The 27156-nt window shown below is 36.5% G+C and overlaps 1 protein-coding gene and 1 long non-coding RNA gene across 2 annotated transcripts in view; one reads left to right on the plus strand and one right to left on the minus strand.

Moving 5' to 3' along the window:
- Positions 1-160: 160 nt before the first annotated feature.
- On the minus strand, positions 161-26988 carry LOC140147907 (uncharacterized). The gene is made up of 5 exons (XM_072169698.1): positions 26800-26988; positions 23846-24040; positions 7971-8252; positions 2302-2541; positions 161-1237 (listed from the first exon to the last, which is right to left on the minus strand). The coding sequence occupies exons 1-5, from the start codon at positions 26894-26896 to the stop codon at positions 1203-1205; spliced, it is 849 nt and encodes a 282-aa protein (XP_072025799.1). The 5' UTR covers positions 26897-26988; the 3' UTR covers positions 161-1202.
- LOC140147908 (uncharacterized) overlaps positions 4977-27156 on the plus strand; it is a 49972-nt gene continuing 27792 nt past the window's right edge. The window contains exon 1 of the long non-coding RNA XR_011858414.1: positions 4977-5366. This is a non-coding gene — a long non-coding RNA (uncharacterized lncRNA). The remainder of the gene's footprint in view (positions 5367-27156) is intronic.

Below are 27156 nucleotides of genomic sequence, written 5' to 3' on the forward strand. Positions count from 1 at the left end.
CACGTCCCTATATATGTCGCATAGCTAATATGAGAAGTTTATAATGACCTATGTCACCTAATTTTGCCATCACCAAATTCCCTGATAGCCGTAGTGCTGAGAAACAAGGGGTGGGCGAACCTGCCCCTAGGGCGAACACTCCCCGCTCTCCCCTACGTAGGCTTATATTATTAAATGCAACATATTATAATGATATAATTATTATGCTCACTTCAATAGGCCCGGACAAATCTGATTTTAGAATCTACTAGACTGAGTAATCGCGAAAGCCCGAGAAATCCACTTGGGAAGCTAACAAACAGAGGGAGTACGGCGACTGAAAAGATCAGATGTGATAATCTTTCAATGGTGCACAAATTAAATACAAATCAAAGAGTTTTAAGCATAAATGCAATAGCCAGAGTATGCACAATTAATGAGCTTATTTGCATATTTTGCCTACATTTTCATGAATCCGCACGCAATAACCGATCAGCTTCCAGCTTGGTATGGTGATAGTAGGCTATACATGTATGTGTTGTAGTTTTGTGTCATATTATTTGCATATTTATATTATTTGTATTTACAAATCTTTGTTATTTACACACCTTTGTATGGGGCCACCTTATTATGAGGCAAAAATGTGTTGTTTTTTGTGATTTTCTCCAAAATTGGTGTTTTTATTCCAAATCTCTGTTTATATTTAGATTTCTCGACTAATTTTCACTCCAAAAATGTGAACTTTTATATTGCATGAATAATTAAGTTACAGCACTTTTGATTTATTTTTGAGAGTGCACAGTCACCTTAACAGGACTAGATTGTCATGCTGAATGAGGTCGCGAAGTTTTCGGACTTTAGATTTCAGGAGCATTACATAATATATCCTATAGTAGGCCCCCCTATTTCTTGACAAATCTTGGGATTACCAATTTCGGAAGTCTTTCCGAGTCGTATTTGAACCCGCAGAGTAGAAATAAGATTTATATATCCGTTACGGGGCTTATATGCGAGCATGTCGCTGAAGTAGGTTTTCTACTATTTGTAGAGTACATACAATATTCACTCTTTTTAAAACCGTAGATATATTCATGTAATATAAAGTAGGCCTATCATCCTACGTTTGTAACTATGTTGGGTTTGTAATATTTGACTTAAAAAGTCCAACCAGGGCAGGCCATATAGATGCCAACACCGTCAGGCGCCGATTTTCAGTCTTGATTTCATCCCTCCTGAAACAGTCCTGGTCCGAAATTATCTGGAAAAGATAGATATTGAATATAAGTATTTTTCAAAAGACGCATATATATAAATCTGAATGAATTTTTTTACATCAATAATAAGCAACAAAGAATCGGTTTTTAAAATTTTTTTTATGTAGGCCTGTGTCACACAGTGTCATCGCCCCGATATCTTCATGGCAGAAATCGCCATGGTAGGTTGAATCCACCGCCACGCATGGCCATTTTGTTCCGACCTGTTTAATAGTTTTGAGACGCATAATGGGCCGAAGGACATCTGACTAAGGCTACTGACAATTGCCCGGTGACTGACCTCGCTGTGTGTGAGTCGAGCATGGTACGCATAAGTCATATGCTTTTAGACTACCCACGATTGGCCTATACACTGCGCTATATATAATTCGGCACATATAAAATCAGAATTATTGTCAGTTTTTGAGTTCAAGACGCAAGCTAACGACTATCATATCTGTTCAACACATACATTCAAGTGCTAGGAACCACATCTGGTTTCTTTGGACGAAATCATTTATATATTCATCATTTTCTACCCCGGTATCCAAAGATTTATCGTCTGAATATCAAAATCGTGCATAGCACATTCACGTGTATCGATCCCGGGTATTGATTTTAGTATCTCTGGTGTACCAAGTAATTATTAGCCAGGCGATGACATTTACGGAAGTGCCGGATTTATCTTTTTTAGGGGCCCTGGGTCAGACCAAATTTTGGAGACCCCCAAACTCACCGTGCAGAAGTCAGGTGTACTCAACTCAAGTGGCCAAGTCTTAGTTTACAAATAGGGGCCTACCATAAGGTCAAGTGTGGCGGCGGAAGCATGGCAATTTAGAGGGAGACTAGCATATGAAGCGCGCGAAAAATTCAGACAATTAGCCCAAAATGAAGGTGAATTTTGCTATGTAATGTAAAAGACCATTTTGCAATTTTACCATATTTTGGTCTAAAACATGGTGTTTTCGGGCTAAGCGGGAACTTATACAGGGCAATTTTGTGGTGCCCCAAATTCTTGGGGCCCTGGGTAAATGGTAAATCCGGCGCTGCATTTACATAATAGGCCTACCTTGGCGATCTCTTCGCCGACACGGACCAATACGAACTATAAGAATTTGACGACCTGTCCTTCTTTCTGCGTCTCTAAGTCGTCTTTCATTCCTGTAGGTAATCCCGTCTGTCCCGCATAACGGTCGACACCTGCACTTGTCTGATGAAGGTCGGCGATCTCTGCATTCAGCAATGCCGGTATATATATCTATTACGCATTTCTGTGTCGATGAACAATTTACATCTTTACAAGAGTAAGCTGTCGACAAAAAAGAAAAGTAATTTCAAATCAAAAGAACATTGTTTAATAACCTAGCTATTGAAATACATTAAGGGGGTACTCCACCCCTGGTCCATTTTGTGCCTATTTTTGCATTATAGCACATTGGTGACAAGTAAGATATGTATATTATAGGGGCAAGGACTACAACTACTGTACTGAATATTCAGCAACACAAAGCAAGTAGTTATTGATTTATTGATCAAATACTGGTTTTCCCTCATTTTTGACTGTAACTCCACAACTGTTATCTGTGCTGAAATAAAAATTTCCAGTGCAGTAGTCCTTGCCCCTATAATATACATATCTTACTTGTCCCAAATGCGCTATAATGTTTGAGAAAAATGCAGAAATAGGCATAAAATTGGGCAGGGGTGTAGTACCCCTTTAAACTATTAATTATTAATATTTCCTCAATTGCCGATACGCGATAATAATACTATTACTCCCGACTCCACAAAATTCCGAATTCTCTTTTGAAATATATGTTTTATCGAGGGTTAAGAATTTTGGATGGAATGCATATTATAATATTTTGTAATGTAAATTGATTTCTAACTGGAATCCAGTATACAGGATTTGTTAAGGGATCGGATAGCAACGTTTGCACAGTATTTTTTGCGGGACATGAGAGTACATCAGACACGTCAAATTACATTCTGAATACGAGGAATGTCCTTCTAATATCAACTAATTTTGATTTTTTGAAATTCGCGATATAATACAAATTTTATTGCACATTATCTAAAATTGGTATTTTTGACATTTAACAGTCCTCGAAGTAAACTTTATAAATATAATGATATATACTTTAAAATGTATATAGCTGGGAGGTAAAGCCGATCATCATTTGAAAATGTTGACCTTTCGTATTGAAGATAATTATACATTTTTTTGCCAAAAAGACTTAAACATTATTTTTGGGAAAATGTATATCTTCAATACGGATGGTCAAAATTTTCAAATGATGGACGGCTTTTCCTCTCCAGCTACATACACTTTAAGCACCTCATTAGGTTTATAAAGTTTACTTCAAGCCTTATAAAAATATAAAAAATATCAATAATTAATAATAAATTTTGCCATAGAATTTGTATTATATCTCGAACCACATTCTGTTAATTGGTGTGTGTCAAAAACAAAATAACTCAGTTATTTCTTGTATCGGGAGTAGTAAGCTACCCTCACGGTTGTTTGATGTGATAATTTATTAATATTTAACAAAACAGTACATAATATTCCATTTTAGACCTTTACAATATTAACAACTATCACACTGATATATTTTTTAGCTATTTTTATCTTAGATTTTCTTTTCTTTATCAAAGTTTTCATCTCCTTATGTCTTTTGTAGTAGTTTTGATTCTAAAAACTGTTTGTGTGGAAATTGAGGGCGCTATTTACATATATTTCTAATTTAATTTAGCCCAATAATACGAGTTTTTTCCGTTCATTTCATGATAAAATGTAGGTTAAAATGTTATTGCTGTAGGATACTCATTTTATGATGTTTTTATGTCATTATAATAAAGTGTATAAACCTTGTGAAAATGCAAACAAGATTTAAGATAAATAGCGTCATCAGTGTTCAACTTTGCTTTAAAATGAATACAGTTCTACATGCCACCACTGAAACAGCCGTGCCTTGGCTATACTAATTCGCTACTACCGATGGATATCATAAATCCCGGGGATGGGGGATATATCCCAGTAATTTGATAAGGGGGATGGTCCATACAATCATCCCCTCAATGTTGACGCCTGTATGTGGGTTTCTGACCAAATTAACCTAATTATTTTGTTCCTGTGACTTTTGCACCATATTCCACGAGTTTAGCTTTAATGAGGCGCTGAATCATACCGCACTTCAAGAATTTTTCCAACCCAATCCCCCAATTTCAAAAAGAAATCTACGCCACTAATGGCAATCCTACTAATTGTATTGTGTAGCTATGTAGGGGTCGTATGTTACTTTCTATCTTCCAACCTGTAATATAGGCCTAATGTCTAGACAGTCTAATACTAGTACATGTATAGTAAAACAAATATGTTAAAGGGGCATTTCGTGATCCACAGCCTCATCCCCCCACTTTTCTCTTATTACTGGAAACCTCTGGCTACATAATGTTTATACATGTACAAAATATTTCTTGCAGATTAATTCGTTTTGTCTATGGAGCAGTGTAATACACATAATCATGCATAACTCGCAAACGCAAAATCGGAATCAACTGAAATTTTGGGAATAGGCTTTTTTCGTGGATATGTACTGAAAATGTCATAAAAAGAGGATGCTAGGATCACGAAACACTCCTTTAAGTCCTCGCGTGGGATTTACACATATACATAGGTATATAACATTGTAAGAAGGGATTCAATCATCCTATCCTCACGATTTGTATAGGGCCTACCACGCTTTTTGAACCGTATATTGAAGTACACGGGCCACCCGGAGACTAATAAATCGACATTGATGTCAAATTTGTCAAGTATGCAACAGTTGAATATACGCTACACTAAACATGATGGTTTAGTGGTTTGGGAAGTACAATGAGAGATATGCTGCTGGCCATAATGTTCAATTTCAAGGTCAAGGAATATTATAGTATAATTTCGAAGAAGATATGTACATTTTATGTTTGTAACTTTGGAACATCGGAATTTGAGAGGAGTGTAAAGTAATCCGCGGCAAAGTAAGAAATAACATCGTGCAATGCAACCGTCTTGTATAGGATTTACAAATTGTATACAACCTGTGCAACCATATTATGTGCGTCGCTTCTTCAGGCAATGCACAATCGCAGGTAAGCAGTACTCTTTGAATCTTTAAGGGTAGACGAGGTATTATTGGTCGAAGCAGTCATAAAATCGAGTTTCATTAGCTAAATCAATATATTATTGAAAAATATAGACACTGATGTTTTGCAAAAGTTCATCCTACAAATTATACACTTGAATTATTGTTGTGAATGAGTTATGTACGTTTTACAAAAGTGTTGTTGTTTCAGCACTCTTTACAACAAACTCAAGAACAACACTAACGAAGTATATCTGTGATATTTGAATTCTACTCAGTCGCTATGAAATGATCAATGCAATTTTGCCAAAGCTCACTACCATTCGCAAGATGCTGTGAACTACTAAATCGCAACAGTTTAAAATAGTTGCTAACTAAAGCCATAACGTACGATCTCTTAAACCCTATTTTTGACCGTCGTCATTCCTCTGCCCCTGAATGGTGGCGAGTCAAACATTTTTTTAAATATCAAACAAATTGATAAATAAGCGCAAAGGATGGATCTACAACTACCTTTAGTCATTTGAGTGTTAATATGAGTGAGTTTTATTACGCGGATATACGAGGGGTATCCAAAAGTTTTTGACATCACCCAGAAGCGAAGGAGCTATATCGATGAAATTTTGTCAGTGTAATTACTGGTCCTTCTCTACAGTATGGTCAAAAAATGGTCTCATAAGTATGTTTACTTTTTTTTACAGGTGGCGCTAGATGGGCAGTAGGCGCATAACCTGTAAAATGGTGAAAATTGAGGCACGCAGCGTGATTAAGTTCCTGCATTTGAAGGGTTAGGCCTACAATGCTCAGAAAATCTAGCGCCACCTGTAAAGAAAGTAAACATACTTATGAGACCATTTTTGGACCATAATGTAGAGAAGGACCAGTAATTGCACTGACAAAATTTCATCGATATAGCTCCTTCGCTTCTTGGTGATGTCAAAAACTTTTGGATACCCCCTCGTAAACCTTTGAGGTGCTTGTCCTTAGATATACGAGGGTTAAGTTTCCACCTGGTTCACTGTTCCTGGAATGATCGCCTAGCTATACTGTTCCTCTTAGTACAAACAATTAAAAAAAAAATTTAATCCGTACATTTCATGTTTACATGTTATGAAAATTCGATAATGTAAGTTGTGAGAGAAGATTGCGCAACGTTTGCGGACAGTCGCGCTTCAGTGCGAAACTTTGCTGACAAATGTTTGCAAACACATAATAGAGGGCGAGTTAGCGCAGCGGTAATTCCCTCGCTTTGCACCACTGAGGTCCCGGGTTCAGGCCCCGGCGTGGCCCAAGGACTCATGTGCACTTGGTTTATCCCGATTCCATGCTCGCTCTCGCAGGTTTTCTCCGGGATCTCCGCTTTCCTCCTGTATCGCAAACATCGGTGATTAGTAATTGTTGTTTGGTTATCAAAAACTTCCTTCACCCAATAGAATTTGGGGAGCTGCACAGATAATTGGTGGATGTTACAATCTAAATGCGGATAGGTGTGCGCCGTTCGGCAGCAACCTAGTTGATGCGATCTGATTGTGATGATTCACCATTGCAGCGAAATTACAGCGCTTTGAGTCCTCTAAGATCTGGAGAAAGGCGCTTTATAAATCCAAAATTTATTTTAATTTTATTTAGAGTGGCTCAAAATTCCTACACAAAATTGTTCGAAGTTGCGCAAGTTCATGAAAATAATTTTCGCATCCTTGCGCAACTTGGCGCATTTTTTGTGCATTTTATTCGTGAAATGAGACCTGAATGTACGAGGGCTGGTCAATAAGTTTCCGCAACTATGGTGTATCTCCGCTCATGCATGACTTGGATGACTGTTAAGCTAAATACTAGTTTGTACTTTTGTCTTTCAAAACAAATATGTATTAGCGATGCTGAATACTTGATTACGTAATGACATTAGCATAAACACAATAGTGTATGGACACTGCCTGATTTATGGTGAAAAATAGTCAAGAAAATCTCGCGCCAAATTGAGGTATTGTTACATAATTCCAAATATCTCGAGAATAAAAGTATGGAATCTGGCGCGGTTTTTGCAACTTTGTAGACCGATAACATAGAAATGATGCTGTACTCTTTTTAGATCTATACCATTTTTATTAAAGAAAAGGGATCGTGTTGAATATCTCCTATTTTGAGGTTATCATCCATTGTTCTTTACATAATAAGATGAGATTAATCGATGACAAAATTTAACAAATGGTACTTGGTTTGATTGGGTATCTACTGATTATTAAAAAGGTTGTTGAAATCATGCATGAGCAGAGATAAATAATGGTTGCGGGATATTATTGACCAACCCTCGTAATGGACTATTCCATTTAAAATCCACACTCCCCATGTGGAAGATTTTGGAAATATCTTCCACAAAGGGAGTATGAATTTCAATTGGAATGAACACATTAGCAGCCCCATTTGAATTTCATACACCCGAGTCTGAGAAAGATTCAACCAGAATCTTCCACTGAGGGAGGGCGTGTTTCAAATGGAGCTGCCTAATGTGTTAATTCCATTTGAAATTCATACTCCCCCTGTGGAAGATATTTCCAAAATCTTCCACAGGGGTAGTGTGGATTTTAAATGGAATAGCCCAATTGATACAAACCTTTGTCATATTCGGTAACTTCAGAAGATGCTCCTATAATAATATCAGTTAATCCTTCAAAAGACGTCGTGTTCTGCGTGATTTGAACTGAGGTAATGGTGGTAGGCACTTCTGTATCGAATTCGACAGGTAATGTACACTTCTTGCCGCATGATGAATAACAGCATTTCATGCGTGGATCCGTACAATGCATATCCAATTCACAGTGGTTATAACATTGAAAAAATACGTAAAACGTTCCCGTCATCACGACAGGACATGTCCCTTCTCGAATTTCTGGTACTGAAAAATAATGTAAAGATATTATACAGTTTTGTAAGTTCATACGTGCAGGTAGTAAACAACAAGAAGTAAACTGAGCTCAAAAAGAAACTTATAATTTTTCACAAGGTCATATCTTGAAATCCTGTCAATCAAATTCTACCAAAATTACACACAGGTTTACTTCAATACTCTACTCTTAACACATGTCAGTAACCAAGCAGTTATCCAACTGACACAACAGCAAAATGCACTGACATGGAACAGCTTCCTGGAACACATTCACAGCCCAGCCCTGTTTCATGAAAAAAGTGTATGAAAAGCAGAAAGCAGCACCGTTTTATCATCTGTGCAAGGATCTTGTGTGCATTCTCACAGATGTTTTGTGCTGGGTGCCAAATGTTGGGCTGTGAAAGTGGAGGAAGTCCAGGAAGCTGTCCCATGACAGTGCATTTTGCTGTTGTGTCAGTTGGACAACTGCTTGGTTACTGACATGTGTTTTGAGTGGAGTATTAAAGTAATCCTGTGTGTAATTTTGGTTCATTTTGATTGACAGTATTTTAAGATATGACCTTGTGATTCACACGTAAAAAATTATAAGTTTCTTTTTGAGCTCAGTTTAGAAAGATTAAAACATTCAACTGCACTCACCAGGTTATTTCCCCAAATATTTCGGAACCAATTGGTTCCTTCCTCAGTGGGTAATGGTGTGTGAGATGCTGCTGAGATCAGTGTTTCTAGAAGATCTTCTACTAATGTCAGTTGGTTTCACTGATTTCCGCAAACTGTTGTACACGGAGATAGTTTATACCCCTGCGAGGTGTTGATTTTGGGCTGCGGGTCTCTCCTAATCAGTGAAACTCAACTGGCAACTCTACATGTAGTAGAAGATCTTCTAGAAACTCTGATCTCAGCAGCATCTCACACACCATTACCCCCTGAGGAAGGAACCAGTTGGTTCCGAAATTTTTGGAAAATAACCTGGTGAGTGTAGTTGAATGTTTTAATCTTTCTACTTCAGGCGACGAAAAAAGAAAACCCTGTTCTATGGGCCGACGGCGACCGACTCTACTTGAAAGGTCCGTCCGCCCGTAGAATAGTGTTTCTTTTTTTTTTGTCGCCTCATAGATCAGATTGTTATGTAAGAAAGATGTGTAAATATTATCCTTAGACATAATGCACTTAATCCACAAGTTCTTTACACTCAGGGAAATATGTAAACTACTGACTTGAGCTACAGTACTGACTATAGATAGCCTGAAGGTTATAATTAATTTGATTTGTCACAAGATATCATGGATATTGTAAGATGATACTTCCTCAATGATAAAGGCAGATACATTACACAATTATGTAATGACATAAGTTTGATTCAATCGTATAAATTACTTTTCGTTTATTTGTAATTCCATTGAGCATGTTGAGTAGCTTTGAGTGTGTTATGCAACTTCAACTCATGTAGAAAAAACACTAGAGGCAATCCATGTCAACTCCAGGGATGTGCACCGCAGCACCTCTTCAATTTTTTTCTTTTTCTGTGTGGTGCTAGATATTGGTGAGAAAGTAAAATCCTGAAAATTTGAGCTTCATATTCCATTTCGTTTTCCCGTGGTAGTAAGTTGAAATTTAGGGAGGTCAGCGTAAAAAATGTGTCGTTGCGCGAAAGACGATGTTTGGAGGGCCATAAATGTATAAAGGGAACCCATACAACTTTTAAAAATATGTATCCTGGGGTACTTCTTTGTGTAGAATTCAAATCTGCCATAAGTCCTGTACTTAAAAAGATATAGGGCCCTCAAAATGCAACTTCATCCATACAGGACCAACTTCGGGGGGTCAGAACTCCAAAAGTAAAAATAATTTTGCTGTCCATTTTTTGGTCAGTCAAAGCGCTTTGGTGGGACATTACTCTTATCCCATATTGAGCCTATTAGAATACTATTAGCTGAGATATTACCCATGCAAAACCCCAATTGTACATTTTTGTACATTTTGACCCCCTGAAAACCAATGTCAGACATTATGCCCCACCATCAACTTCAGGTATGTTGAAAATATGTCCTTGGACAACATTTCTGAGAGATATTGGCTTGGGGTCTCGATGGCTTTAACACATTAGTTAGGTTTACCTACTCCATAGAGTTGTACATTAAGAGTCATTACATGCAAAATCAACAATGTGTACAACTCAATGGAATAAGTACTCCATCCAGGATACATATTTGTAAAAGTTGTATGGGTTCCCTTTATACATTTATGGCCCTCCAAACATCGTCTTTCGCGTAGCGACACATTTTTTACACTGACCCCCTAAATTTCAACTTGCTACCACGGGAAAACGAAATGGAGTATGAAGCTCAAATTTTCAGGATTTTACTTTCTCACCAATATCTAGCACCACACAGAAAAAGAAAAAAATTGAAGAGGTGCTGCGGTGCACATCCCTGGAGTTGAAACGGATTGCCTCACTAGTGGATATTTAAAGTAAGAAATCTTTTAAACCGATGAGAATTAGACAAAACTATGAGAATTGAAAATTTTCTCCTTTCTACGAAACTTTCTCATTGAAATGAATGAGAAATACTAATTAACCTGTCAACAACCTGTCATAATGTTTTAGATGAGAAAATTTAACACCATAATACAATGTGACAGGTTGTTAACACGTTAATTAGTATTTCTCATTCATTTCGATGAGAAAGTTTCGTAGAAAGGAGAAAATGAACCGATAGTTTCGTCCAATTCTCTTCGGTTGGAAAGAATTCTCATTTTAAATTTCCACTAGTGAAATTTGATGTGAATGAGACAATATGGGGCGAATTTTGACTTAAATAGAGAGAGAGAGAGACGACTTAAAACATAATATCTTTCAAACATTTTTCATTTTAGATTATTAAATTTTTTTTATTACGTTATGCGTTGGACAGCTGAAAAGTCCCTTTTTCTACACTCTACAGTGTCAAACGGTTTTCAACACATAACAATTTCTTACGTTTTGCGTTTTTGTTACGTTATGCGTTTTTTACGTTATACGACGTTACATGGCTTACGTAAGTCCTGATCAACCCTTCTGTATCTCCTATTCACACTTACAAAACATTTGGGCAACACTTGCGTAAATCATGGCAATGGTCATCTTTCTTGATGTCGATTTACTAATCTAATCAAAGATTTGTAAGAGGACCACCCCACACAGTCGCGGCCCGGAATTTATTCGCAGATGAAAACTTTCACATAACCTAAAAACACTTGTGCTATAGTTTGATCAGCTCGTAATCGGCGGGCCTTATAACATCGCGGACTAATATCAATTATGAAGACCTTATTTCCAAACCGTGTTAAGTCCACAACCACATGTTTCTCACTTACTTTGACAAGTTTGACATTAGTAACAATAGGTTGTACAATCAACAAGCCATTATTTACCACAACAATGCTGGTTAACAATATGCAGACTATTGTTCTCATTTGGGAATCAAAGGCCTCACACAGTATTGTTACTGTGCATCCATCAACTGTTTGCTTTGTAATGGTGCATCCAACTGAAATTATAATGCCTATAGCATCACAACCCGTTGCAATATCGCACAGGTAAATCAGAAACATGTGCTTGTGGACTTAACACGGTTCGGAATAAGCTCTTCATATCTTATTTTGAGAATTGCTTTGTGACATCTCGCATCACAAATTAATAATTGAAGTCTTATACTTTGTCTACTTCATTTAACACGCAAACTATGCACCATGCAATTCAACTACAAGGGTCATTCAAAAAAGTTCTACCTCCATCGTCACATCTCTGTTATCTTACGTGCCAGGAAAGTGAAATAACCAAAGATCATACCCTTAAAACTTGGCTACAAAATTAAAGTTATTTGATTAAAATATGGCTTTTGGTTGTTAAGATGTGTTGGTTAAAGTAAATACAGATTTGGTATGTCGGAAACGGTCCGAAAAGAAGGGCCAATTTTGATTAAAAATTATGTGGAAATCATTACAGATTTATTTCTGAAAATGATTAAATAGCGTCATTTCTGTTCAAATAATTTATCCTAATGCTTGCAGATAGTACAGTTTTACTGGGTATGGTGTATTTTGCACAACAAAACCGATACATGATCAGAATAGCCGTCATATCGACCCTTTTCCATAGGTTCTTGACTTCGACCGGGTGAGTACTTGCTGGTTCGTGTCGCATTAATTGGTTCATAAGTTCAAATCAAATAAGTCTTACACAGTCAGCCACCTGGACAACCGATTCTTCAGAAATGCTTAGTCGCGCTAAAGGTCGATCGATACATGTTAAAATCAGCACAATTCAGAGATACACCTGTTTGCTATGAAATTAATTTTCTCGGTCAAATATAAAGCAATAATTTTTTTTCAGTAATGTCAGTTAAAAACTTGGTGCTTGGATATACATTTAAAAAAAAAAATCCTGGTGTTAAAATTAAGCATCAAATTGTGTCTTTTAGTGTGATATTTTTGATTTTTATAGGTCTTGAGTTCGCCCGCGAGCTTTTTACGGAATTCATGTTTTAGCGTCTCAAACTAATATAGTTTGCTAAAGAAAGATATTTCCCACCTCTGTAAGGCACATCGTGTGGGTCTATATGCTATAGTTTTGTCAGAATTTCCGTTTTTATTTTACCCTTTTTCCCTTCATGCTCCGAAAATGTCAAACTCAGTAGTTTTATCTCGAGAGCAATCAGCAGAAATAGTCGATATTTCCTTTGTTGTTATCCAGGTCAATTTTCCATTGACAGCAAATTGCCCGTCCAGCGATTTGGTAGCCCAAATCCCTAATTGGATGTTCTGGTTAAACATGATCTGTAAGAGCGCTATAGGCCTGGGAATTTCTTTGCTATATTCTGGCAACACTATAGCCATGCCGGTATCCTATTAAACCCAGGGATATCGATCCACAATGCTAGTATTAGCCTTAGATTTCACGCGTTGATTTTGAAAATTTTTCAGCCGACAGTAAAAGATGGTGAAATCAAAATGGAAATTCTGACAAAACTATGATATATCGCTCACGGTGATGTGCGTTAGAAAGTTGGGAAAAATTCTTCATTAGCGAACTATCTTACTTTGAAAAGCTAAAAGGTTGATCCAAAAACAGGCTCGCGGGCAGAGTTTAAGCCTATCAAAATCGAAAATCTTACACTAAATGACTAAATTTCACGCCTAAGTTTAACACTAGGATTTGAAAAAAATACAGTATCAAGCACTACAATTTTTCCTGACATTTACTGAAAAAATGAAAATGATTGCTTTTCATTTGGCCGAGAAAATTAATTTTACATTGAAAAGGTGTAACTCAAAATTTAGCTCATTTCAACACCAAATTCGATCGTTTGTATTGTCTCATTAAATGACTGAGTGAGCCTTGTATAACAAAAGAATCGGTTGTCCAGGTTGCTGAGTGTTTGCAAGTATAATAAAAGGTTGCTAACAACCTGATTATTTTATTTCCACGTCAAGATGCATCCATTGCTTAAAATAAGGACGTAATCACGAATTACCCAGTTGAAATCTGACAAATTTCACTAACATTTGTGTGTCTGTTGAACCCTTTGATGTTTTCTATTGATATAAAACATGTTTTATTTTATCTTGAACTCCCAAAGTCCCAAGGCATGCCAGGGAGCTCAAATAGGAATCAAATATTTATCCTGAGTAAGCAGGTGGACAACCGCACCAATTTTATGGACATTATCCAAAGCAACAATATGATGCTTACTAAACTTTCGGCTTCAGTTTTTAACCGTTTCCGACATACCAAATCTGTATTCGCTTTAACCAGCATATCTAAACAACCAAAAATCACATTTTAGTCAAATAAATGTTATGCTGTAGCCAAGAGTTAAGAGTATAATCACGGGAAATGTTAATATCCTGGCACGTAAGATAACAGAAATGTAATGATGAAGTAACATTTTTTGAATGACCCTCGTATATTACTATTAAGGGGAGGCGATCTTTTGTGCGTAATTATAGAGGGCCAGGGATTCACGCTATCATTATAAAAATATATCTGAAGAAATCAAAGAGCCCTAGGAATACAAATTGTAGTGTAATTCACGCCAGACACAATTTCTTTTAATGACAAAAATGAATTGTTGTAATCGATCAAAAACCAAACGTTTTATACAAATTTTGAATTTAGCCTGAATCCGTAAATATGGCACCTCTCGCCCTTTTTCAGATCAAGGCCGTTTTTACCATTATGCAGCGAACCATTATTGAAGCTTTTTCACAAACATGTTCAAAACACTCTAGAGAATGAATGTGAGCATATACTGCTGAAATATCTTTTGTTGATTTCGAATGATAATGTCTTAACGTCGTAAATTTAGGGTCAAATTCTTAAAATCAAAACAAAACATTGCGACGCAGATATTCGCCGACTTATGCAATTTCATCATCGTATCAGTGTCTCTATTATTTGTTTGAGGCCTTTTTCAAACGTTCGTGCTATTTATACATAAAACGGCCAATCTATCTTTACAAAATGCATCATTTTTATGTAAACAAAAGGCTAAAGATAGCATTATGAGATTTATCTTTTATTATTACATTCCTCTGAATATCTGCCTCCGTGGCCTAGCGGTAAAGATCGGGGCTGATAAGCAATGATGCGTGGAATCGTTGGTTCGAGTCCCATCAAACCTGTGGAAACTTTTTTTCTTCAAAATTCATTATCGCATTCCGAAATGAGTAACTTGTCGGTAAATCGTGCATCGTATTTAACGTCGGTCTACTTTTCCCGCCGTTTACAAGCTGATCAAATTATAGTACATTGAACAAAAGAAAATGCCGAGATTATTACTTCCAAAACGATAGTATACCTATGATTGACAGCCGTTGAGTCATGGTCTGCTGCGTATCAGCATGATCAGCGGCACTGTGGCAGTACCATTAATGGAATTTGTACAACGGATTATAAAACAGATTTGTCTTTGTCTGATTATTACAAACTAGCGATCAAAACTCGATCAAAGACTTGAATGAAACCATTGAATATTTTCAGATATATCAGAATTATTCGGGGGCGTAGCCAGTCTAATTGTCCTACGTTTAGCAAAACGGGATAATATTTTTTTAATCAGTGCTGTATAATATTTAGCCTCATTTTTCAGCATCATTTTAGGCTTTGCGAAATTTCATATTTGTTTCATGTAAGTGTTTAAATAATACAAGATGAGAGATGTGTTTTTAAACTCCACTTTATTATTTATTAGCAGTAAATAAAAAATGTGCAAGCTAAATACACTCATAGAAATGACTTGTTCGCCTTTTTGGCGCATTTCAAAAGGAGTAAGTTTGGACAACTCAAAAATAGTGTAAAAGTTGCCAAAACAAAATTAATTTTAGTTATCCGAACTTAAAAATGCTGGAAAAGCTCAAAAGTTCCGTCAACTAATCAACTTTGTTGGCATTACTTAAAAGTTGATGTAAGTCGTTGCGTCAACTTTTTAAGTAATGCCAACTTCTGAATTCAAGTTCAGGGAATAAACAAGGTTCAAAGAACCAATTAGTTGAGTTATTGTAACTCAACATGTAAGTTGATGTAACTCGTTCATATTAAGTTACTGGTAATTATTGTTTTGAGTTATTCCAATTTGGTACTTTGTTACTTAATTCACGTAATTGGATTATTTTCTGCACAATTAGCAGTATTCAAATATTTATTTTTGTAATCAGTGCAAAATTCTGTATACTATAGCGCACCTCTAGAAATTTATGCTAACCTAGTTTCATTTTCTGAGTTGCAACAACTCAATAAAGTAAATGCAAATGAGTGCGACCAACATAATGATATCGAGTCAGCGTTACTCAAAATTGTACGCGTTGGCATTACTCGGAAAGTTGACGCAACGACTTACATCAACTTACTGAGTATACCAACGAACAATTTCTATGAGTGTATGTAAGCACAGGGCATGTGCTAAGTGTTAAGAGTGTTCACCGCAAAATAATCCACCAAACTATGTTAATCGTATCAAGTTACCCAATTACCTAATTATACCCTACATGCATTTACAATATTTTTTAAAATCTTTTCAACCACGCATTTACAATATTTTCGTATGAGGTTTCACAAAACATCATGTTTGTTTAACACTATCAAGATGCGGTGTGTTCTTTGTCTTTTCTAATTTTTGTGTCAGAATTTTTGTAATGCTTCAAATCCCAAATATTCATGGACAGAGTAGTTGCAAAATAGGTTAAATGTAATCTTAATCTTTAAGCTGATTAGTTGATAAATATTTAAACTGGCAAATATAATATTTATAAAATATCTGATTGTCAACTGATTTAAGAATTTTATCTCTCAATAGAGTATTTATATTTCCTATGGAGAAATAAGGGTATACTATAGTAACCTGCTTATGAGGTTCGCGCTCTTCGTATAGTTTTCCTAAGTATTATTAGTTAATCCTAGGCATATAATAGGTATAAAATTTTCTATCGTACCCTGCAGATGATAATATACTGCGCCAATAAAGTATCCTTACACTTGGAAAAATAATCACAATTTCAAAACTGAACAATATTGGGGTAAATTTGTTTTGTTTTTGTAATATATAGATGCACTATCTAATCCTGCACATTATGACACCACATTGAATCCAATGTGACCTCAAGAAGTAAAGTTACAAGCAATTGAATAGACGAAGGTCCGGTTTTAAAAGTGACAAACTGGCCTATACAAGGCGCAAAAAGATTCCAACATAGCGAAACAAAGAGACAACACAGTTTTTTCAATGAAGCGTTATTTAAGGGGGTACTACACCCCTACCCAATTTTGTGCCTATTTTTGCATTTTTCTCCAAAATTATAGTGCATTTGTGACAAGTAAGATATCTATATTATAGGGGCAAGGACTACAACTACTGCACTGGAAATGTTATTTCGGCACATACAACAGTTGTGGAGTTACAGTCAAAAATGAGGGAAAACCAATTTTTGATCAATAAATCAATAACTACTTGCCTTGGGTTGCTAAATTTTCAGTGAAGTAGTTGTAGTCCTTGCCCCTATAATATACATATCTTACTTGTCACTAATGCGCTATAATTTTTGAGAAAAATGCAAAAAATAGGCACACATTTGGCCAGGGTGTAAAAGTACCCCTTAAAGCAGTTTTTATTTCAGTTTTTTTGCTTCTCTGTACTTTTTATAACTTTCCTTTTATTTGTCAGTTCTTTTGTTTCAGTTTTCTTTTGTTCCTTTTGTTTTAAATTAAAGCCAAACGCATAAATTAGCCATTCACCACTCTCAAACCAGAGGTCTAGTATGTGGAGTTTTGAATAGGCCAGTTTGTCACTTTTAAAACTGGACCTTAGTCTAATCAAATGCTTGTAACTTTGCTTCTTGAAGTCACATTGGATTCAATGTGGTGTCATAATGTGCAGGATTAGATTGTGATTATTTTTCCAAGTGTAAGGATACTTTATTGGCGCAGTATATTTTTCTATGGTACCCTGCAGATGTATAATATAATGTATTTAAGGGGGTACTACACCCCTGGCCAATTTTTTGCCTATTTTTGCATTTTTCTCAAAAATTATAGCACATTGGTGACAAGTAAGATATGTATAGTATAGGGGTAAGAACTACAACTACTGTACTGAAAATTCAGCAACTCAAAGCAAGTAGTTACTGATTTATTGATCAAATATTGGTTTTCCCTCATTTTTGACTGTAACTCCACAACTGTTGTCTGTGCTGAAATAAAATTTCCAGTGCAGTAGTTGTAGTCCTTGCCCCAATATACATATCTTACTTGTCCCCAATGCGCTATAAATTTATAACTGCGGCAGGTCCCGGACAGAACCTGAATCCAGTCAGAAGCTATCTCATTGGGCGATGAAAATATAATACGAAAAACATGGAAATATCCAAAACTATGGAACAATTTAGAGTCTCATTTTTGTAAGGAATTTCTATCTGGAAATCCCTCGGGTAATTCTGGCTAGAAATACCTAAAAATATCGAATCATGCTGTAAACATATAAACATGTTAAACACCATCTGATCTCTTCACTATACCGTGTACATGGTATAACAATATTGATTAATCGAAACAACTTTGTGAGAGATCAGTGTTACATGTCTTATTGGCTTTTAATGCGGCGTTCTGAAAAGTAAGCGTGCTAACTAGGAATTAAACAAAACATTAATTCCATACAGCTTAAAACACATAGCAAAGACTTGCAATTAATGGAGTTCACATAATTTTCTTTCAGACTTGAAAGCAAGTATACTTCATATGTACCTGCACTTGGTACTATATTTTATGATAATGATGATTGTACTAGAAGTCTCTTTTGCCTGCTCTTTGGAGCCTTGCAAATGTATTAAGTTATGCTACTCTGCGCATAACATATTCTCAAACGAAACCCACTCATATCGGCAATTAGCTATACTTTGTTCCAATATCATGATTATCTACCAAAATTGGAACAAGCTAAATCCGTTGCTACTAAACATACAGCTAGCAAGAAAAATGCAGAAATAGGCACAAAATTGGGCAGGGGTGTAGTACCCCCTTAAGCGTAACAACGAACATTTGTATCGTGCTATCGTTTTTATTTAAATAAAAACCATAACACTTGCAAATGCTCAGGGTTCGATTTAGCGTGGGTCTTTTTCAAATGTTGAATGTGCTTTCCCAACGGAAACAAAAAAGTGTTACAAGCGGGTTTTGGTTTGAGTCAGTTTTATTAGCATTTTAATGTCGGCTTATATAAACGGTTTTAAAACGTTTCATATGAATTTAAAAAAAAGCAAAAACAAAACAACACTGCAACACGAATTTTCAAAATGTTGCCAAATGTTATTGTAATGTATTTGTATAGGGTTTGGTTCAATGTGTAAAATTCATCTGAAGATTTTCCTAAGAGTAGCAGTAATCTTGCAAATCTAAAAACATTGGGCCACTAGAATAGTTATAACAATTTTTGGTTATAAAAATAATTGCAAATCTCTTTAACCTCCTTTAAAAGGATTTTTTTTGTTCCAAAAGGAGCTAAATCCAATATGGCAGCCATATTTAAACTTTGCATTGGAAAACTTTTTTAGGGGATAAAATGATGTTGAAAATAGTTAGAAAATAAGCTAGAGTTACAAGCATATCCATTGCAATCGTTAAATATCATTTATTTAAATATAAAAATGTTAAAATATACCAGAAAATGTGACACAAGGCAGCTATTGGATTTTGCGCCTTTTGGAATAGAAACTCTTCTTTTAGTATAAATGGCCCCTATTGGGCTTTGCCTGGCCTCGACCGAGTACAATAAATGTTAGAATGTTTTGCAGGAAGTTATCAAAAATGGTTTTGAATATTATTTCAACGTTTTATACCACATAATTCTAATATACACAAGAACCGATCATCCCTATACCGATGCGTGGCTGCAAACGTAACCGTCCCGGCTGAAAAATGAATAAAAAAAGGTACGGCAAGAATTTTTCGCATTACGTACGTCGAAGTTCACTTTTCAATGTGCAAACTGTAGTTAGGATAATGAAAACGACTGGTAAGCAAGTCTACTAAATGACCTCAAAATCTGAAGGAAAAAAATGGCGGACCGTCGCCGGGTCCTTTCTAGAGCTATACAGCATATTTAGCCATTGTCAATATGGGGTCATTGCCAGGAATATTTTCCTTAAATAAAAAACTAACACCTCCGCTATGTGGTATTTCACGATAAGAAAAGTGCTTGTGTTTTTCGTGTTTCGAATCGGACGAGTGACAAGCTCTAATGACGTCATGATGTAAACAACGTCTGGGTCATTATTAATTAATTAGGAAACCCAAATATGGAAACCTCCAAAAGTATGCTAATTTAGAGTTCAACGAATCAGAATACGATCCGCTCCCGGGATCCGCTACCTCCAAAATTATGCAAATGAGTTGAAGGAGGTTACGTGAACATGTACACTAATTCTCATCTAGCTTTACTAAAAGATCTTTGTTTTATACCCTTCATATAACTCGATATTTTACGTTTTCTGTGAAAGTTTTTCTGCCAACCACAATCTTCATCAATTTATTTGTCTCGCAGCCTACTTTTCATAGCCCGGGTATTAACCCGTCCTTCATTGACCATATTTAAAGTAATGACCTTGGTTTAATCATTGAAGTTGCTAACCTCTCTCCAATCGGTGCCTGTCACCATTCGGTTATCTATTGTGGCTTTAACATCCGACCAAACAAACCTAAGACTGCTTCCCGCACCATCTGGCATGCCGGCAATTAAAGGCCGAGTGGGTTGATGCAAATAGGCAACTCAGTGATTATCAACTTCAAGAGGGTATTAATGACATCAACTATGCTTGGGATCATTTTCATACATATTACATGGAAGTTATGAACCAATGTATCCCTCTCAAACTCTTCAAGTGTATAGACTTAAGTATGCCAAACACAACGTTTTTGCTAGCCTTCTTGATAATGAATCCCCAAGTAAGCGTTTTTTGGGTTACCATGGTTACTGAAAATCGCTCTGGTCAAGCAACCATTCCTGACTCCATCCATTACAATGGCGTTTGTGCCTGCTCTCCCACTGACATAGCCAATAACTCTAGTCAGTTTTTCGCTTGAGTGTTTCAACCGTGCTGTCCCACCCCTCAGTACAACTTCAGTTCCACTCTTTCCTGTTTTTCCTGCTCTGGCTCTGATGTTCTTTCTCTCGTCCAAAAGCTTTACAACAAATCTGCTGCTGGGATTGACGGAATCACTAGCTACTTCTATTTGCCCATCCTCTGCAGACTTTTTAATCTGTCGCTCATCACCGACAGAGTCCCTGATGCCTGGAAGGTCTCCCGTATTATTCCAATCTTTAAGGCCGGTGACCCCCATGCTGCCACCAACTACAGACCGATATCTCTCCAACCGATCTGTGCCAAATCTACATCTTATCCAAACTCCCGTGTTAATCCAATGCACATTTTGCTTCACCGGCCCGCCCTGACTTGGTCGCATTTGGAAGATGGGTGCCACGAAACCGTAATAGGTACAAATTTAGTACTTTCTGTCAATCAAGTATGGTTTATTCTCCACATGTCAATCTTTAAATTATTAGCCTAGTCCTTATAATAACGGGGGACCGCCTTGATAAGTAAATGATATCAAACCAGTGAAAAATACCCCAAAACTCAGTCAGTGGAGCTCCGCCCGTACATGTCAATAGCATCATTATCGATTGGATTAGTCGACCGTAGCGGACAATTCGATCGCTCATTGGATTAATATTATCACGTGGTAAGAAATTTGCATTGGACAATCGATTACTATAATGGTTTAGTACTGCGGCATATTTCGGTTTAATTTTCACTAAGCGGGTTTATGGCTGAAAAGGTCACGGTGAATTTGCCGTGGACAAAACTGCACTATGACAGCCCTTCATGATTGGTATGGTTCTATTGAAGAGAGGAAGAGTAAATCAAGTGTTATGGCCCTTTTCGATCTATCCAGGCCTTTGCTCGTGTTCCCCACCACCCACTCCTGGGTCAAAACTGATAAATCGGCAGTACTGGCGAAAATAAAGTATCTCTAAACTACTCCTTTTTATTCATAAATCAAAGGCAGTCCTTCGAAGTTTCATTCTGGAAAATATGTCGATCAAATCTTGTGAACTTTTATTTTAAAATCAAATTCAATAATGCCCGTGTGTTTTCTATGGGAAACTTACGTTACTAAGGGAAACGTATGTTACCATTAGCATGATTAGATTGAAAGGAGTACTGCAAGCTCTTTTGTTGACAATGCAAAAACTAATTGTTTTGGCATAAAACAATGCAATGTCGCCTTTAGTTCAAAAAGAAACTTTTGTTAAAGGGGAATTGATTGCCTCAAAAAGAGTTGAAAAGAATTGAAAATTTAGCTGAAACTTACAAATAATTAGGATACTTTTCATTGAGCATATTTTCTGTAATTTTCTTTCCTAAGTACTTGTAATGCATGGTATCGTTATAAGAAAATAATACACGGGTAATCGGGCGCGGTTTTAGTACATTTTAATAGGGTTTTAAAAATAATGGTAACGTATGTTTCTGTCACGTAGGTTACTTTTTAAATGCCCGACAAGTATGTTGGAAATGCGTTAATGAAATAATGTTAATAAAGTTTAACAAGTACATCTGTGGCTATAACTGCTCAACAGTTTATAGTCATTTTTGTTTTAATCCTGCACTTTATCAGTTTATGGTAACGTATGTTTAATTTCTAAAAAATACGGTCTGAAATACATAAATCATATGGACCTGAAACATTACTATCATATGAATGAATGAATGAATGAATGAATGAGCATTCGTGAAAATTATACTTCAATGTGTGCGACATTAATCAAACTAGTGGCTACGTTCAAAAAATAGGTAATGGGATACTCCAGTTGAAATCGATATTTGTCTCAGATGGAAGACAGAACCTTGATCTCCTACACACAGGGGGTGTAGGTTTCAAATGGAATCGCCCATCTAGGAAACACTTTTTAAAATTTACACGCTCCCTTTCTTATCAGTATTATGAAATATCCAATTAAAGTTTATATACCGTATTCGCTTGCGAAGTGACGTAATAATTGGATTAACTACCATAGCAATAGGTGATGTGAAAACAATTTTTAATATATTGTGCTGAATTACAAGCAGGTTGAACTCATCACATGTGTATGTCAATACCGCTCTTTTCAAGCGGATACTAATCTTACAGGTTTGAATGATCAGCATGATATGGTTCAGTGCAGAGGTACCGCGTGAACGTACTAGTGCAGCGCGGTAATCAAACGAATTGTTTTCACCTATTGCTGGCGAATAACACAGTACATAGTGCAGTTACGTCCACGGCAAATTCACCGTGACCTTTCCAGCCATAAACCCGCTTATTGAAGATTAAACCGATATATGCAGTAATAAACCATTATATAGTAATCTATTGTCCAATGCAAATTTATTACCACATGATAATATTAATCCAATGAGCGACCGAATTGTCCGCTACGGACATGTAATCCAATCGATAATGACGCTATTGACATGTACGAGCGGAGCTCCACTGACCGAGTTTTGGGGTATTTTTCACTGGTTTGCTGTCATTTACTCATCAAGGCGGACCACCGTTATTATAAGGAATATGCTAATTATTTAAAGATTGACATGTAGATAATAAGCCATACTTGATTGACAGAAAGTACTAAATTTGTACCTATTACGGTTTTATGATACCAATCTTCCAAATACGACCAAACCAGGGCTGCCCGGTGAAGCAAAATGTGCATTGGAATAACACGGCGAGTTTGGATAGATGGTAGGATTTCTTTTTCATAAAAATGCATGTTCCTCCGTTATTAAAGCTTGTACCGGGTTAAAAATTCAGATATTTTGAAAAGACTAAGTAATTGAAACATAGAGCAAGTACTAAAATCATAGCTTTTATACTTTTTGATATATGACGCTAACTAGTTCATCCCCTATAGCTACAACACAGCGCTACCAGTAGGGTTCAATTGCCTATTGTGAGTGCCCCTGTGTTGTGTGCATACATGTAGTTAACAATAACTGCATGATGACAAACAGTAAAACATAACACATACCCGGCGTAAGTTGCAGTGGTTTCATGCAGATTGGACCACAAATTGAGCTGCAATTACATAATGTTAGTTGGTTGTCTCTTGTACAGTCTTGATCGCGGTGACACGATTGTCTATCTTTGCAAAGGTCAGCTTCAATTCCAAATATATTGACTATAGACCTGCTGCTTCGAGGACAATCTTCCAAGTTTAAGTCACCTGTCAAACAGCAAAATAAACAAAGGAAAAATATCAGTTGTAAAATAAAGAAATGAATACGTGATATCAGTTATCCAGAAAAGACCCAACTTTCTTAAGGGGTGGGGTATGAACGTTTGGACAGTATTTATTGTGGGACATTAGAGCACATCAGACATATCGAATTGCATTCTGAATGTCCTTCTGATATCAAATAATTTTGATTTTTTGAAATTCGCAATGTAATACACATTTTATGGCAAATGATTGCGTATTTGACCAGTTTTGAAGATTTTTTACACGTAAAAAATAAACGTGGGGACTCGTTGAAAATGCCCAAAATGTGTCCATTTAAAATAATAATCGAGTCAAGGATACTGTACTTACGAAAGAAAGTCTAACTATTAATATGATCCTTTATATGTGTAAGAAATCTTCATGATAAAGTAATATTGAGGTGTGCAACCGTTTTGAACGCCGTTTTTACGCACGGTCCACGCAACCGGTAGTTTGATGGCATGTAAAACGCCGGGGGTGGGGGGCACTCCAACTTTAGAGGTGACGCGTATGTAGGGCTGTTAAGACCCCCTTTTTCAGCATCGCTGTCACCCAAAGACCCCATATTATTTTACGAACACGTGCTCTGTCACCCGAAGACCCCCTATTTTTCCATTTGATCTGTCACCCATAGACCCTTACAAGTTCAATTTGAACAGCAACTTTCATTTATCACTGATTGTGTTACTTATTTTGAAAAAAAACCCAAAGAAATCTGAAGCCATTTAGAACTAGAAATTCGATTTTCGAGGTTTCTGTGGCGCTGTTTCGGTTTTCGCACAAAGATTCCATTTAAACAAAAGATCATGTTCTCACCCAATGACCCCATATTTTTTACATTTTGCTCTCACCGAATGCCAAAAATCATGCTCTTACCCAATGACCCCATATTTTTTACATTTTGCTCTCATCGAATGCCCCTTAGTGCGAAAGTGCCAGCCCTACACCTATGTCCATTTCAAATTGAAGTGCCCCCCCCCCCCGGGGTAAAACTGGGTTATTTTAAAGAAAAGTTGAACAATGATGGCGCTATTTATCTAAAATCTTGTTGGCATCTTTACAAGGGGTAGACACTTGTAAAACGATACTAGTACATCAGCAAACAGACTAACAAATGGAGGAATTTTTGTAAAAAATAACAACGGAATTTTCAAAAAACTTTTTATCATGAAATGTAAGATATAACTCATATTATTTGGCTAAATTAAATTTAAAATATATGTAAATAGCGCCCTCAATTTTCACACAAATGTACAGTTTATAGACTAAAATTACCACAAAAAAGCAGAAAAAGATAAATAATTTGATATAATTATAAACAAAAATCTATGTTAAAAAGTGCTACAAAACAATGTGTCTATACAGTTTATTAGTGTGATAGCTGTTAGTATTATTCAGATCTAGAATTGAACATTATAATAATGGTTTGTTAGATAAATTAATAAATGATCACATCAAACAACCGTGAACCATGGCAACACCTATGGATCATCGCAATCTCTTTAATTCGACTTTTAAGCGGCTTTAATCCACCCAATTGAACAGTCAGTGCCAATTGGGGTGGAGGAGACCCAGTAATGTGTCGATCCTTCATGTAATTATTTCGTATAAGCTAATCCTAACTCTAACCCTAATCCTAATCATAACGCTAATCCTAACCCTAACCCAAATCCTAACCTTAACCCTAACCCTAATTTCGTGTGAAATTACACGAAAGAATAACCCAGCAATGGCCGAATGAATTCTGACCACCACTCACGGGCTCGTTGGATTCATTACGCTGGCAAAAATTATGTAATAATCGGATTAACTACCATAGCAATAGGTGAAAAGAGGCTTTGAATATACCGCGCTGCACTGGTACGTTCACGCGGTACCTCTGCATTGAGAACCATATCATGCTGATCACTCGCACCTATAAGATTATTATCCAAAGACCGGTATTGTATTCAATCTATGATTGCAAACATACACAGGTGGTGAGTGCAATCTGCTTGTAGTGCAGCGCGATATATTCAAAATTGTTTTCACCTATTGCTATGGTAGTTAATCCGATTATTACATCACTTCGCCATCGTATAGACGAATCACGCATTCCTACACCTCACTGGCAGCCATAACTGGCCCCCGTCGGCTACAATGCACCCAAAATGGTGAAATGATTCGGCCTTGGCGGGAATTTTAACCTCCTGTATTTTATCACTCGTGCTACACGTAGACAACAGAATGATGAAAGTTTACAACCCAATACAACATAATATCGATTTTTAAGCGGCTTTAATCCACCCAATTGGGCAGTCACAACACCAGTTTGGTTCGCCGCGGACCCAGTCATAGCCGACTAAATTCTGACCATCACTTGGCTCGTTGGATTCTTCTATAGCGCTCGTAACACAAGAGTTTCCGACTTCCCGACTTTTTAAATAAAATTCTTAAGAGTCAGGAAGTCTTAGAGTCTCGTGATTCTGACTTCCTGACTTAAGTCAGGTTTCGTTATCACGAGATAATTCACTTCTTGAGTGAACTGAACCGCATTGCAATAAAGCGGCCCATACACGATCAAAATATTGATCAATATGGAGGACCCTAGATGCAGGAATGGATACAAAATCTACCATTGTGCGTGTTCAATGGTAGATTTTGTATCCACTCTTGCATCTTAGGTCTTTGATATTGGTCAATAAGATTGAACGTGTATGGGCTGCATTAATCTCTTCACTTACCGTTACTTCTTGTTTCATAAGTAAATGTACAAACAGTAAGTGTTAAGAAATAAAACAGCATAAATGTGATTGGTACTGAGCAGTATATCCACGACATTTTTACTAAATATCTTCCAAAAAACAGCCGAAAACAGACACTCAAGAAGTCCAATAGCAGGTTGTCGAATTGCCTGGTGCATTTAAGGTCCTTTATATAGTTTTCTGATTAAATGATTGGCAAGATACCGTAGTATATTGTATTCAGAAACTTTATGCAAATAAATTGAAGTCACTGACTTCTTTTCCAGGATATCATTGGTTAACCAAAACTCCATCATGTATCATTCTCGGTTAAGCCACTGATCCGGCAACGGCTTA

The sequence above is a fragment of the Amphiura filiformis genome, chromosome 3, assembly GCF_039555335.1.
Source record: "Amphiura filiformis chromosome 3, Afil_fr2py, whole genome shotgun sequence".
Classification (NCBI taxonomy): Eukaryota; Metazoa; Echinodermata; class Ophiuroidea; order Amphilepidida; family Amphiuridae; genus Amphiura; species Amphiura filiformis.

Coding starts and splice junctions, on each gene's coding strand:
- LOC140147907 (XM_072169698.1), bottom strand. CDS start 26,896: ATGTCGTGGATATACTGCTCAGTACCAATCACATTTATGCTGTTTTAT. Junction 24,041..26,799: donor TTATGAAACAAGAAGTAACG/GTAAGTGAAGAG, acceptor GCTGTTTGACAG/GTGACTTAAACTTGGAAGAT. Junction 8,253..23,845: donor ACCACTGCAACTTACGCCGG/GTATGTGTTATG, acceptor ATTATTTTTCAG/TACCAGAAATTCGAGAAGGG.